Here is a 14,853-nt window from a genome sequence, read left to right on the forward strand (position 1 = left end):
ATAATAATACTATTAAGTATTTAATATAACTTCTAAAAAATATATATAAGATCTTTAATATATATTAATAGCTTAATAGTATTATAATAATAATAAATTATATATTAAATAAGAAACTTATTTAATATCTTATTAAAAAATAGGCTTTAATGCTTTTAATTAGTTAGCATGCTCGTGCTTCAACTTACTTTCTTGTCGCATTACGTCCTAAACTCAAGCTATTTGCGCCATGCTCTTCGTAACGAGATACAAGAAACGCAGGCAAATGTGAATGTTTTGCCGCCTATCAAAGACGTACATGCCTAGCCACGCAGTCACTGCTCCATGCGCACATACAACTAGCCGTGTTGTATTATACACGTCATCTTCAAACTACACAAGAGCATTTCCACACTTATTTACTCATCCGAGGCACTAACATCAATCTTCATACAGTGAAAGTTCCTCTCACTGACAGAGATGAACTTGTACATGAGACTTCTGGAAGAAGCCTCATGCTCCTAAAAATGACACCGTAACGACACTGATAGTGCTAGCAATGAAGTAATATTGCAATGGATTGAAGGGTCCCGTAACTGATTGTCAACCCACAGCAGTGGCTGACTACCCATGCTTCGCTAAAATATGACGTACTTGAGTTCCAGCTAAAAGTACAAATACGAACGATGCCTATCAAGTGATATGTATATTTAGCTCGCCTCCACAAATTCTAAACAACTACCTAAATTAAGTTGAGCTATTAAATCGAGACACTGTACACGTACCGGATGTCGTAATCAGGTTGGGTTGTGAAGGATGCAAAGCTTTCAAATTGGAAAAAAGAAGGAATCATAGGTGTGAGAGCGTGAGAGCAAGATTGTGATGCTCAATCTAGAGCGGCAGCTTGCATGATGCCGTAGCCCAAAGTCACCACGACGGCGAGAGTGAGAATACTACTGGGAATACCGCGGCTGATGAAGTGCTTCACTTGGAGGTAACGTTGACCTGTAGCATCCTCCTTCATGATAGCGGCTATACGCGATGTCAGCGGCTGCGTTCACCATGTGTCGTGAAGAAAACTTACTCATATTAGGAAACCCACTGGTTGGCAGACCCATGGCAGCACTACACATCAGCACACCAGCCATGACCAATAGGTTGGGATGAGGCTGGTCCATGGCTACACCGACGTCGTAGACCAACGGGAGGAAGATGAGAGCTGCAACTGTATGGCTGATGAAAGTCGCAATAACTAGAATCAGAGATGAAAAGACGACAAGAACGCCGTAAACACCCATACCCTGAACCTCGTCGGACACAACCTCGGCCAAGGTGTGAAGGAGACCAGAGGAGCGGACAGCCTTCCCTAAGGACAAGCCGCCAGCGGCGAGAATGATAATTGTCCAGGGAAAGTTGTTGAAGTCCTCCTTTGTGAGAATACCCATGCCAAAGAAGATCACAATCGGTATAATAGCGATGACCCCCATATCCCCAAAAATATCCTCCATTTGATGGCTTGCACACCAAAGGGCGATGGTAATGAGGGTCACAATAGTTACAAACCATTGGACAGCGGTAAACTTCTCCCTGAGAGGTCGTACAGGTTGGATGGATGTGCCTTGACTAGTCTTGAATGTGACTAGGAGCAACGTCCAAATGGCAACAATAGAGACGGTGCCGACAGGAATGACAATGAAGAACCATTGCAGCCAAGTCGGTGCTGGCTGCATGATACCCATTGCGACCACATTTTGTGGCGACGCAATGGGCGAGAGCATGCCACCAATGTTGGACGCCAATGCGATACCCATGATAACAGCCTTCGACATGGGTGAGTCAGAGGGCAGCGTGCGTAGCATGGGATCGATGAGAGAATAACACAGTACTGGGGCGGCGACATTGCTAATGAGCATGGAAGCGAAGGCAGCAACGAGCATATTGGCTATCAACACGACGTGTGGATTAGTGCCAGCTTTGCTAAGAACCAGAGTGGCCAGTTTCTTATCAATAGTGCATTTAGACAGTGCAGCGGCAACGGTGAAGCCGCCGAGCAGGAGCATGATGACTGGACTCCACATTGAGGCAAAGATGGCCGCCGTTGCATCCTTGGCATTGAGGCGGCGGTGGTGGTCGCCTTGCTCATCACGAACGACTCGAAGAATGACAGAGAGAAAAGGGATCAAAAGCGCTGTGGCGAAGAGCGGAAGCGTCTCTGTTGCCCACAGCAAGCTCACATAAACCAGCATGGCGAGGCAGTTTTGTTGCTCCGGATGCTTCATGATGGGGAGGAAGAGCAACGTTACAAAGACGGCTGTGGACAGCAGAAGCATGAGCATGGATGAGTTGACCATCCAAACAGGTAGCACCAGCCGCCCAAACGGTGTGGCGATATTGGTCGTTGGTATCGTCTTGTCGTCATCTCCTTGTAGTCGTTTAGCCTGGTTGGAGTCGGGGCCGAGGAGCAGCGAGCCAAGTCGGGCGGCCTCTCCTCTGCGTTCAATACCGATAAGGTCACGCCAGACAGTGTTGCGCTCCCAAACAACATGCTCGCGGAGATGTGAGCGGAGTTCCTTTTTGGCCATGGCATCGTCGCCGCCGGTCACGACAGTGGAGTAGGCGGACTCCATCTCGGCAATGTAGTCTTCAATGTGCTTCTTAGTTTCGTCATTGAAAGGGTACGCCGTGTCCACGTTAGACTTGATGTAGGTATTGCGAAGCTCCTTGTCCATGATCTTGTCGAATTTTTTGAGGACTTTGCTGAAACCGGTGCGGTTCAGTTGCACATACGATTTGAGCTCGCAGAGAGACACATAGAGTCCAATGATGCGTTTTTTGAGCATGATGGCCGATGGGAATAGTGCGGAGGCAAAGACGGTGCTCGTTTCGCCATAATCGTCAAATGTGGTGCTGTGTCGGCGCGTAGACGGAGCGCGACCGAGATCGGACGACGGACCCGACTTGATAGGGGGCGGCGCAAAATTGGGCACGGTGCTGCGACGGCCTTGGCCCCTGGCGTGGGTGAGGGCGGCGCTTTCATCTTCTTCTTCGCTCGCCGTCTCGTCACCGCCATCATCGTCGGATGTTTGGTCGGTAACGCTCGCCACGCGGGCATGGTAACCAACACGGTCGGGGCGGTTCGTGTCGTTGGATCGACGACGGAAGGTTGCGGATGATTCTAGCGCTGGCTGCTCAGCGACATCACGCAAGAGTTGAGAGACCTCGTCGTGCAGTTCGCCCTCCTTGGCGACGTAGAATGAACAAATCTTCTCTAATTCTATGCCTAGCGCCCTGGAGAATACATCTTCGGGTTCGTCTGTGGATATGAGGGGTCGCGATTCGTGGTCACCAGAGCGGGCCTGGGCAGCGTTCTTCTCGAGGTTATATATGCTTCGCAAAGCGGTTAGCCTTGTGAAACAAAACAGGTCCAGTGGTTAATTACAGCTTCTTGAGATTACTGTAGGCAATGTAGTGACTGCTCCAGTCTGGAACAGCGTTGAATTGGATGCTGTGAGAGAACTTCATCTCATCTTTGGCCTCGAGCCAGAGGCGCTTCGTCTCACGATTCTCGCGGAGGTGCTGCTCTCGTGGATCGTGGGGAGATTTGATGGGATACTCGAGGAGCTCGATGGCGTTGGATGCGGGCGTATATGTGGACGGGATCCCTCCTCGCTCGCTGCTGTGGCGGCCACGAGGGCTTCGTCCAGATACGTGGCTGCAGGATAGTAGTGAAGGACCGGCGGCAACGGTGCGAGAAACGGAGGAGGGACGCTCTGGATGGGACAGGCCTGGAATAGTTGCGCCTTGGGTTGAGGTCGGGAGGAGAAACGCATACAACCTCGAGGGCAGGAGTAATGACGGTTTAGGGCCACTTCTTAGTTCCGGCCAGTGTCATGCTGCGGATGGATGGAGATGGATGGAGATGGATGGACTGCAGGTACTGGTAGGTTGCCCCCTAGGTAGGTAGTAGGTAGGTCAGTACTGTGTAGTGGGTACGAAAAGGTAGTGGCACCCAAGACGCTGCTGGCCTGAACTTGGGTGTGCAGCACCCCCTGAACAAGTTTGTTGTTAAAGCCATCATTACACTAATAAAAGACGATGTCAAGAGATACGTTTTCCAGTCCAGTCAGTCCGACAACCCCGAAGACATGGTCGCAGTATGCTAGCGGGCAAAACCCGCCATTTGATGGCTTTCGAGTGCCCGAGACAAAAGTTACAAAACTTTTCAAGTTTGTCTAATATATACAACCTCTCTAAATTTTAGATTGTGAATTCCCGAACCAGAAAGTTGATAAGAGGGTCTAAAGCACCTCCCGCGTCAACCTGTTGCCAGCGATGTTGACAACATCTGTGACAACGCATTAACCCTATATGATTCGCTTCGCTCCACAAGCTCGTCGTGGCGGCCCTTTTCCATGATCTGTCCATCCTCTATCACAAAAATGACATCGGCCTTGCGTACCGTATGTAGTCTGTGGGTGATGGCAATGACTGTGATACCCTTGGCCGCCCTCTCAAGACCCTCCTGAAGAGCGCGTTCGCTCTCAGCGTCAAGAGCACTGGTACTCTCGTCTAAGAGCAGAAGTTTAGGCTTGCGGACCAGCGCACGCGCAATCGCCAGACGCTGACGCTGTCCACCAGAGAGGCGCGATCCGTTAGGACCACACTCGGTGCTATAGCCGTCGGGCAGTGCAGCAATGGTGTCATGGATATTAGCCAGGCGGCATGCTGCCTCAATTTCGGCGTCAGTGGGCTCGCGGCCGGGGCGCGCACCTATGCTGACGTTGAATCTGACGGTACCCTCGAACAGCGCGCAATCCTGGGGTACAATGGCGATGTCGTCGCGGAATTCAGTACCCTCCTTGACGCAAATGTCCACTCCGTCAATCTCAACCACACCGGCGGAAGGACGATACATGCGCTGCACCAGCGACATGATAGTGGACTTCCCAGCACCAGAGGGGCCAACGAGACCACAAAACTGACCTGCATCGATAGTGAATGTCATGCCCTTCAAGATCTGAATATTGGTTCTGGAAGGGTAGGCAAAGGCGACATCTTTGAATATAATTGTAGAGCCCTGGATCGGACCAGGTGGCTTGCTTGGAGGTTGCGCATCAGCCTCGACGTCCACACTCCCTTTCTCGTTAGGCAGCGATGCGGCGGAATCAAGGTCAATGAGACTCAGAATACGAGAGGCGGCAGCACGCGCACGCGAGATTTCAGGTGCGAGACTGAACATCTGACCCCAAAGCTGTGCGCTGACGAGCATCGCCATCAGAATAATGAGGAACTGTGTCTGCGTGTTTTCGCCCTTGATAATGCGCGTAGAACCCCACCAGTAGGCAAAGGCGTAGATGAGGTTGCACGTGCTGTTGGCCATGGCGAGCCAAAAATTGGTCCAGAGGCTAGATATTGTGATTTCTTTTTGCGGTGCGTACAATGCACGACGGTACGTCCCCAGGATTTCATCCCCAATGGAAAGAGAAGAAACCGTCTTGAACGAGTTGATTGCCTCAACGGTAATACCGATAGCCGAGGAAAACGCGCTGGCATGCTTACGCTCAAATTGAGAGAGCGAGCGCACCTGCATGACACCAGAGCCGAGTAGCAGTGGCACTGTCACGAGACAAACAGCGGCAATCTTCCAGGCGATAATGTGGGACATGATTATGGCAACTAGAAAATTGACCATAATAGAGAACATGGTACCGATGATGGAGCCACTGAAACCACCAACAGCGGCAGCATCGGCCGTGATAACAGACAGAAGAGATGCGGGCGTGCGGCCACTGGCCTGATGCCAGTCCATGTCTTGCTGGTATAGAGAGCGAAATGTAAGCACGCGAATACGGTACAGAAGCTTTTCCGCAACGTAGCCAAAACCAGACCAACTTGCCGAATTGGCGAGAAGCTCAACAACAGCGAGCATGAAGAAGAGACCGCCAAAGAAGCGGCCTGCCCATAGAATATGGATGGCACTGTTGCAGGGACTGACGTTGCCGATGGTGTTGCCGAAGATGAGACCCGAAGCGGAAAAGGTGAGCCCGACAATGGTCCCAGCAAGGATGGCAGCGAATAGCCAGAGAAGATTCGGCCGGAGGAGCTTGAACATGCTGCGGACAACTGTGCCAGTCGACTTGTTGGAATCACTGTCGTTCGGAGCGGCAGCGGCAGCGGCAGCGGCAGTGGTAGCTTCATCTGTCCGTGTGGCCTGGAAGTTGGCAGCCGTGATCGTATCGTGAACCTTATTGACAGGTTCCTCTTCCCTAGCGACGGAACTGCGACCCGGCATGTCAGTTTCAATATCACCCCGGGCAGTACTCGCGAGCGAGGCACTGTCATCATGTCTCTCCGCCTCGATATTCTGGAGGCGAACCATGCTGGCATAATTGCCATTGAGAGACATGAGCTGACTATGAGTACCTTGTTCAAGAATGTCTCCATTGTTCATGACAATGATGTTATCTGCATTTTTGATGGTAGATAAACGATGTGCAATTGCAATTAGAGTGCGATCTTTAGCAATGGACTCGACGGCTGCTTGTATGCGTCGCTCACTGGCAGAGTCTAGAGATGAGGTTGCCTCGTCAAGAATCAATATTCTGGGGTTGCGTATGAGAGCGCGGGCGAGAGCAATTCGTTGTCGCTGCCCACCGCTGACAAGCTTGCCACTGATGCCAACCTCAGTGCCATAGCCGCACTGCAGTGTCTCGATAAAGGACGCAGCGTCAGCAAGTTTGGCTGCTTCACGAACCATGCCAACAAGCTCAACGACATCGCTACCAAACTCTTGCGCAGCCGTATTGATATTCGTTGTTTCTTGGAGATTTGCAGCAAGGCGCGCCAATATCGGGCTGTCAATGATGGCCTGAAACTTTCGGTGGTGGTCCCAGGGCGAGTTGAGTACACCGAGGGCAATATTTTCGAGAATCGACCGGCTGAGGAGAGAGGGTTCTTGCTGTACAAGACTCATGAAACTGCGCAGGTTCTTCACATTAAAATCTCGGAGGTCACGACCGTCGAGTGTGATAGCCCCTTCGGTGGGATCATACAACCGTGTGGTCAGACCTGCTACAGTAGATTTGCCGCTGCCAGATAGACCTACGAGCGCTGTGTACTTGCCGGCAGGACACTCAAAAGTAATTCGATTCAGGACGGGCTGGTCAGGACGGGAGACATAGGCAAAAGAGACAGCATCGAACTTAATACCGCCGGCAATAGTGGAAAGTTTTTGGCCATTGTCGGAGCTAGAATCAATGGAGACCGGTGCTTCGATATCTTCTCGGACCTTGCGAAAAGCTGCAGCAGCGGCACCAAGCATTGGAAGATAGGGTGCGATAGATCCAAAGATGATACAGGCATCTACAAGCAAAAAGATGACAACATAGATGTCACCGACGCTAGTGCCGTTTTTGGACCCAATGGCGTCGACAATCTGGCGACTTCCCTGCCAAAAGGCAAGGGCGTTGGCAGAGTAAGCAATGAGATATAGCGTACCGGCCTGCAACGCAGCTACAAATGCCTTGTTGATGCCCGCAGCGAGGGCGAGGTCCATAGCGGCGGCAAATTTGGCCTCAAGACGGGGACCGGCGTTGAAAGCTTGTACGACAGCGATATGGGACAGAGTCTCTTGCGCGACAGAGGAAGCTGAGGCAATAGCGTTCGACATAGCCAAGGTAAACTTTTGCGTAAAGTAGCTGCCGACCACAGACAATAGCAGGAACGCCGGGATAAGAGAGATGAGCATCCCGGCGAGCTTTGCGTCTTTCACAAATCCCACAACGTAGGCAGTAACGAAAAAGGAGGTACAGGCAATGCATATACCGACTTTTTCAGAGGTGCCAGACTGGATGGTCTGCATGTCTGCGTTCATGCGAGACGACAGCTCGCCGGCCTGGCGCTTATCGTAAAAAGTGGCGTCCTGCCGGAGCAGGTTTTTGAAGTATGCATCACGGATGCGGGCCTCGAGGCGACGCGAGAAGATGGCCCAACAGACGAGGTAGGCGTAGATGAGGGCAAAGCTGGCTATGCCAATATACAGAAGTTTGAGAACCTTTTCGTTGACCGAATGCTGTAGCTCATCGGGGGATAGCTTGACAATGTTGACACGGTCTTTGGAGTCACACGTGCCCTGATTGAGGTCGTCGACAAGCTGACCGAAGAAGATCCCCATGAGGGGGATTGGGACACCAGCAGCGGCGGATATGACCAGACCACCAGCGAGGAGGAGATAGTCCTTCCATGTCGGATTGGCGTAGACCAGAAGCTGGAAATAAGTAAAGAACTACAATGAATGTTAGAGATTAGAGTGTTTCACCGATCCAGGCACCATCTAGAGTGCATACAGCTTCCTTTCTGGTTGCTATCGGCTCAGCAGATACCGCGCCAGGCTGCCCGTCTTGCACAGACTTGAAAGACTTAACTGTGGTCGTAGACAAGCTCTTAATCAATGGCAGAGGTATAGCAACAATGGCATCGGTGGTTGGCGCGGTATCACGGTCTTCCGTCGGCGTGTTGGCGCCATTGTCTGTGGTGCTGTCGTGTTCTTGGCTTCCTGGCTGGTTCGGAGCGAGAGATAGAGATTGCATCGCAGAGATGTTGGCTGGGTCGGCAGTCATGACTGAGCTGGTCTAATAGGTTACGAGAAGGGGATATGTTCAAAGAGAAGCCGCAGTCATGGTTGGGGGAGTTGGAAACGATATCCCTGAGAATGAACGTCAAAACTGACGGCAGTCGCGCAAACAAAACCAGTGCTGTGTGGGTTGGACCGCGGTCGACGAACAAGAACTTGATGAAAGAAAATGGCGGGAATTAACGCGAAATGACTGTTGTTCGTTTCGAACTTCCACAAATGTTTAGCCTGTTGAAGGAAGATTTGAAATGACAGTGCTCCAAATGCTGGTCCACTGCTGCGGGCAAGTTGACTACCTACCTCCTACCTAGGTACCTACCTAACTAGGTAGGTAGGTACATCGCTGCTGCACTGACAATGCTGGGCCGGAATATTCGTACTAAGTCTGTCTGTTTCTGCTAAACATTTGCAAGGAACTGGAGCCGACAGAATTTGACCCGACGCGAGACGGCAACACGGCAACACGGCAGTGTGAGAGACAACTGGACTTTCAAAGTATCATGATCCCCGAGAGAAGTACCTTGGGGGGCTTTAGGAAGTATCCGCCATGTTCTCTTTCGTGCGTCTTTGTGAACCCCCCCCCAGCACCATCCGTCTCCGCTGGGAGCAGGTTCATGCCAAGCCAGCAAGTACCTGTACATACCAGTACCTTGCGGAAGTCGACCTCTCCATATTCGTACAGAGGAAGGTTACCAGCAATTGAGAGTGGGGTGACAAGGGGAAAAGGGGGTGTGGAGAGGTCATCATGAGAGGGAGGGGAAAAGCAACGTTCAGAAGACAAGGCCCTTGCCAAGGCAGGTACTTGTAACTAGGTAAGGGAGTGACACTGTTAGAGCTTGGCCTCAATGTTGAACCTAATCACTGCCTAAACTATTTACTGGTAATTTGTAATTTGTACTGATAGTGATCTGTGGGCGTCCAATATGGACTGTGCCCCCTGGCTGACTGTGGACTGTGGGCCATCGACGGATCAGATAATTTTTGACTTTTTAACGTCGGTCAGGCACGTGGCCACCAGTAACCAATGGTCCAGGCGGCCCAAATGGTGTACATAAAATGGCTCATTCCTCGGGATCGGATCTTTTTGTGCTAACATGTGCCCTCAAGAAAGTCATAACTTAGCCGGCACCCTGGGTATGGGCATGCTTGGCAGAACCGGTCGCTCTTGAGCACGGCTCGTTACAAGTTTCTTTAGTTTGCATATGTAATGTACAGAGTACAGAGTATCGAATTATCTGATCAAATTTTGTTCTTGCACGCTCCACCAAGCGGGGTCAGTCGTATCCGGGTCGCACCACATCACATTTTTCCGCTGAAATTACGGCGGTCAGTCGGAGTTACGTGGATGGCGCCATTGTTGCTGAATCGATGGCTCGGCCAGGCGACAAGCTGGTCCGAGGCTAGTTGATACCGGCCGACACGGATCAGATAAGGGGCGACTCCCGGATTCGGCGCTCGCTGGCCCTGCTCCTTCTTTCTTGGCCATCTATTCATCTGCTCCGAGTTTCCCATCAACGCAGATCCCATGCTTAATTTACCCAACTCGCTGGGCGCTTTCCTTACTTGTGTCGCAGCACGCTTGAAACAAAAATAACACCTTGTATTGGCAGGTGAGCAGTCTCTGTAGAGTCGCCGCTTTGTGCAGTATATTGAGCACATGCACTTCCCTTCCGTGGCGCCTATCTACAACTGTCCTTGCTTTTTATGCGCTATACAAGTCTTTCACAGTTGCAATATTATTCAACGATTTCCTCTCGTTCCCTCATGACTGTGACCTGCGCGACTTGTACGTTTCGCTGCCTTGCCACCTGTTCCAGCTTCTTCGCTTCAGCTGAAAGGCGCGCCACTGTCTCTCCAAAAACCAGAGAAACTCTTGCAATCATTTTCCGTCTCCTCGTTACACCAACTTCTACTCCTCTTCCTCCATTTTCCCCACCAAACGCCAAACACTCCCCGCTCGCACCAAAGCCAGACGGTTAAGTATTCTGTCTGCCGTCTCCCCTCGATCGCTATTTACGTCTTCTTGCAGCGCTGGCACCCAATTATCAAAATATTCAATATGGCCCCCGACACACCGACGCCTGCGCCAACGCGTGTATTCATCGCTGGCGGCAGCTATGCCGGACTCTCTGCTGCCCTGAACCTGCTCGATCTAGCCTCGGGTGTCAACCCTCGCATGTCTGGCGAAGCCTACCCCCATGTGCCCAACTTTGAGAAAATGGATGTTGAAATCACCATTGCCGATGAGCGAGACGGGTTCTGTAAGTAACTAAAAAGAGACAGGTATTCAAGGACAAACTTTGTCTAATGACTAGATCATCTTATTGGCTCCCCGCTTGCTCTCGCCGATTCCAACTACACCAAAAAAGCTTGGGTCAAGTTCCGAGATATTCCCAGTCTGCAGCAGCCCAATATCAAAGTCGTCATTGGCTCTGTCACTACTGTCGACTGCGCTGCCAAGACTGTCACGACTCTCGAGGCCGTCACAAAGGTTCCAACTGAGCACGCATACGATTTCTTTGTCGCTGCGTCCGGCCTCCGACGTGTGTGGCCCGTAGTCCCGCAGTCGCTCTCTCGCAAGCAGTACCTGGTTGAGGCTGCTGAGCACATTCACGCTGTGAGTAATGCCCAGCACGGTGTCGTTGTCGTTGGCGGCGGTGCTGTTGGCATTGAGATGGCTGCCGAGCTCAAGCTTGTCCATCCCTGCGTTGATGTCACACTAGTTCACTCGAGGGATAAGCTGCTCTCGTCCGAGGCGCTCTCTGACGAGTGCAAGGATACTGCGCTTGATCTCCTACGCGAGAGCGGCGTGAATGTGCTGATGAGCCACCGGCTCAGTAAGTCCGACCGAGTGGAAACAATGGACGGTAGCACAAAATATGAGATAGAGTTTTCGAATGGTCACAAGATGGCGGCTAGCGAGGTTATCATGGCTGTTTCGCAGCCTGCCTCAACCGCTACGTATATGCCCGCCACGGCCCTGGATGAAAATAACCTGGTTAAAATCAACCCAAAGTATGTTGTATCTCTCGAAAGCGTAATCCAACCACTCCAAATACTAATACGAGCAGCCTCACACTTGTCGCCGGAACGCCGAATGCTGAGTATCATTTCTGCGCCGGTGATGCCGCCAGATGGAGCGGCATCAAGCGATGTGGTGGCGCTATGCATGGTGGTCACTACGTTGCCCACAACATTCACCAAACCATTCTACGTGACCGGGCCCCGGGCGGTCATGAGGCCAAGTATAGTGAGCTCACAGAGTTTCCAGCCGTTATTGGTCTTGCTGTAGGCAAGAAGGCTGTCGCTTCTAGCCCTGACAGTGGCACTGTCTCGGGTGAAGATGTCATGCAAGCCTACTTCCGCAACGACTTGGGATTCGACAGTAAGCTCTCTTGTTCTTAACTATGAGTTCTTTGTATTAACTCAGATTGCTAGTTTGCTGGGAGTACATGCAGCTGGGTGGGCAAAAATATACTGTTATCGACGCATAATTCTGCGCTTACAGTTCGGTGGTTATAACATGAACATAACTAATATCGGTTACGGCGTTGGCGGACTCTTCATTTAAAATGTTCCCGGAACTAAAAACAGTTTTTTTATAGTCAGTGAATAGGTTCTGAGTTTGACCATGTCTCGAGACTGTGAAATTGGATCATGTCTAAGGACAATACGTCTACTACGAGCGTGAATCGACTATAATCGTTTCAAACACATCTTTTAGAAATGAAGGCCTTTGACTTGCTTAATGTTTCTGACATTGACGTTGCGCCAGCATGCCACGGCCACGAATGCAATCGCACAAATCACTGAACGGCAATGCTGCCCTATATCTTTGGCTAATTCTGGGGATCCGAACGCTGGCAAGTACTTGCGGAGCTTGCTGGGACAGACACCCTGGCAGATGACACGCGGCCATGGCGAAAACAAGGACAATGTGTTGGTGTTTGACAGTGCTCGAAATTGTGACCTACCGACAGACTGAGCCACCAAAGGCAATAAAGATTTGTGACACGGCAATAGAGCCAACATTGACACCGGAGGTAGAACTTGATCACATTCCCGACCGCGAGGACTGTGTGTGATATAGGCCCTGGCCGAGCATCGGAGCTGACAATTCCAGGAACGCCCAGTTCGCACCGAGAGGACTGCATTGGGTGACTCGGTCGCACAAGATGGAGAATGGAGGACAGGAACCAGTACTGAGTGCTTGTCGCCGCCAAAGTTACACGTATGTACCTGTACCGATTCGGTTCGAGGCCTGGGGCAATAACGCGGCATTGCTGGTGGTAGCAAATGGTCTCAAAATGCCTCGCGGCAAATTAATACTACCTAAGGTAGTTATTAGTCTCCTCGCAGCCAACCTACGCCTACCGACAGTCCTGGAAAAGTACAGATACTTGTAATGATTCAAGTGTCCAATAGTCGATTACGGGAGGGGGTGTGATTAACTCAAACTGCATCCTCCACTTTCTGCACCTGAGCCCTCTTTTCCAACCCTAATATTTTAACTGTTAGCGCAGTCTTTGCTCCGTCCGTCGGCATAGACTTGCCCTTTTGCCAATCCCTGCAACTCGGGAATGGGAGGTACCTAGTAAGCTCCTTACCAGGGATCGGCAGTCCTTTCGCTGAATCGCTGCAGACATGAGATCATCTTGTGGTGAATGGGCGGCCCATGTGCCGAGCTGTCTTTCAGGTGGCGGCTGAACACTGCTTCCTTTATCTTTCCATCTCCAATCCCATTCTTCTTTGCTATCAAGACTTTATCCAATTCAACGATATTTTGTTACGTCATGGCAGGCACCATCGACCTTACGGCCCTCGCGCCCACCGACACCGTCATCAAGCTGCCGCACCCATACCTCACTGAATACACCGTCAAGCGCGCCGACGACAACCTCTTCCAGCTGGACCTCAAGAAAGGCTCATCAGTTCAGCCACTTCCATTTGAGTTGCACTCATCCCAGTTGCTCTTCTCTGCGCCCGCCGATCTCAAATCTAGCGAGTTGCCTGAATCAGCTAACAACAGCCCGTGGGCACGCGCTCGACGCTCTCCGTTCTCCAATGTCTCCTGGGGTGATGCCGACAGCACACCCACACTTGCTCAGGCGTGGCTGCTTCTTTATGTGCTCTTCACCATAAGGCCGGGTATGGAAATGGTACGACTTCAGCTCACTGGAAATGGCACCAATGTGCTCTCAAAGCAGCTGCACAATGTGCTTCTCGGAATTGAGCACCCGAAGTCGGCCAATGGCGCTGCGCCTGAAATTGCGAGCATAGACACGAGAAGCACCGTTGTTATCTTGCGTAGCACTTTTTGGCAGGGTGCTGGATCGCCATTCGGGCCTCGCCCCGTCTGGTGCCCTACCGAGTCTCCCTCATCATTGCCGGCCTCGAACCCTCTTTCATCATACCCCCTTACGCCCCTGCAACATACCATTAGCATCGCCTCAGCCGGTGACCCGCAGGACCGGAGTCGTTACCAGCAGTCGTGGCACCCAATTCGACCTGCGAAGCCCGCACCTGGTGCGGTGATCTACAGTCGCTGGATTCCTCATCTCAAGGAGACGTTTTCTATGGTATCTCTCGATTATACCGATGCCGAACACCTGCGACTGTTTCATGAATGGCAAAACGACCCCCGTGTTTCTCAGGGCTGGAATGAAACGGGCACCCTGGAGCAGCACCGCGAATACTTGCGAAATATTCACGAAGATCCTCACCAAGTTGCCCTGCTGGCAAAGTGGGACGATACCTATTTTGCCTACTTTGAGGTGTACTGGGCCAAGGTTTGTGTTTTGCTACTCGATTATTTAACCCCACCAGCAGCTAAATTCCTTACAGGAAGATCGCCTGGGTGGCTACTACGACGCTGAAGACTTTGACCGCGGCCGTCACTCTCTCGTTGGCGACATCCGCTTCCGCGGACCTCATCGTGTTACAGCCTGGTGGAGTAGTCTGATGCACTACCTTTTTCTCGATGATCCACGTACTATGTGGGTGGTCGGTGAGCCTAAGGATTCGAATTCCACCGTCGTCATGTATGATTTGATTCATGGATTTGGCCTCGACAAGTTTGTCGACTTGCCGCACAAGCGCAGCGCCTTTGTGCGCTGTCCTCGGGGCCGCTTCTTCCAGCTTTGTCCGTTGGGCGAGCAGGAGAAAGCCGTTGGCGGTATGAGAATTGGTCTTGTACCAAAATTGTAGGTTGATGAAGACTACCACGGCGATCCACCGGGAAA

The 14,853-nt window shown here is 51.5% G+C and overlaps 5 protein-coding genes across 5 annotated transcripts; 2 read left to right on the forward strand and 3 right to left on the reverse strand.

Moving 5' to 3' along the window:
- Positions 1-865: 865 nt before the first annotated feature.
- CCM_06696 (SPX domain protein) lies at positions 866-3,501 on the reverse strand (the record flags this gene model as incomplete). The annotated part of the gene is made up of 3 exons (XM_006671837.1): positions 866-1,011; positions 1,064-3,366; positions 3,419-3,501. 3 exons carry the CDS (start codon positions 3,499-3,501, stop codon positions 866-868), a joined length of 2,532 nt encoding a protein of 843 aa, XP_006671900.1.
- A 735-nt stretch (positions 3,502-4,236) lies between these two features.
- On the reverse strand, positions 4,237-8,597 carry CCM_06697 (AtrH like protein; the record flags this gene model as incomplete). Its single annotated transcript, XM_006671838.1, has 3 exons — positions 4,237-4,299; positions 4,343-8,263; positions 8,325-8,597. The coding sequence occupies 3 exons, from the start codon at positions 8,595-8,597 to the stop codon at positions 4,237-4,239; spliced, it is 4,257 nt and encodes a 1,418-aa protein (XP_006671901.1).
- Positions 8,598-10,670: 2,073 nt separating this feature from the next.
- On the forward strand, positions 10,671-12,105 carry CCM_06698 (pyridine nucleotide-disulfide oxidoreductase AMID-like, putative; the record flags this gene model as incomplete). Its single annotated transcript, XM_006671839.1, has 4 exons — positions 10,671-10,872; positions 10,927-11,626; positions 11,683-11,996; positions 12,050-12,105. 4 exons carry the CDS (start codon positions 10,671-10,673, stop codon positions 12,103-12,105), a joined length of 1,272 nt encoding a protein of 423 aa, XP_006671902.1.
- Positions 12,106-12,331: 226 nt separating this feature from the next.
- On the reverse strand, positions 12,332-13,265 carry CCM_06699 (uncharacterized protein; the record flags this gene model as incomplete). The annotated part of the gene is made up of 3 exons (XM_006671840.1): positions 12,332-12,850; positions 13,070-13,178; positions 13,219-13,265. The coding sequence occupies 3 exons, from the start codon at positions 13,263-13,265 to the stop codon at positions 12,332-12,334; spliced, it is 675 nt and encodes a 224-aa protein (XP_006671903.1).
- Positions 13,266-13,404: 139 nt separating this feature from the next.
- Positions 13,405-14,818, forward strand: CCM_06700 (Siderophore biosynthesis protein; the record flags this gene model as incomplete). Its single annotated transcript, XM_006671841.1, has 2 exons — positions 13,405-14,400; positions 14,456-14,818. The coding sequence occupies 2 exons, from the start codon at positions 13,405-13,407 to the stop codon at positions 14,816-14,818; spliced, it is 1,359 nt and encodes a 452-aa protein (XP_006671904.1).
- Positions 14,819-14,853: the final 35 nt, after the last annotated feature.

The sequence above is a fragment of the Cordyceps militaris genome, assembly GCF_000225605.1.
Source record: "Cordyceps militaris CM01 unplaced genomic scaffold CCM_S00005, whole genome shotgun sequence".
NCBI classification, from domain to species: Eukaryota; Fungi; Ascomycota; class Sordariomycetes; order Hypocreales; family Cordycipitaceae; genus Cordyceps; species Cordyceps militaris.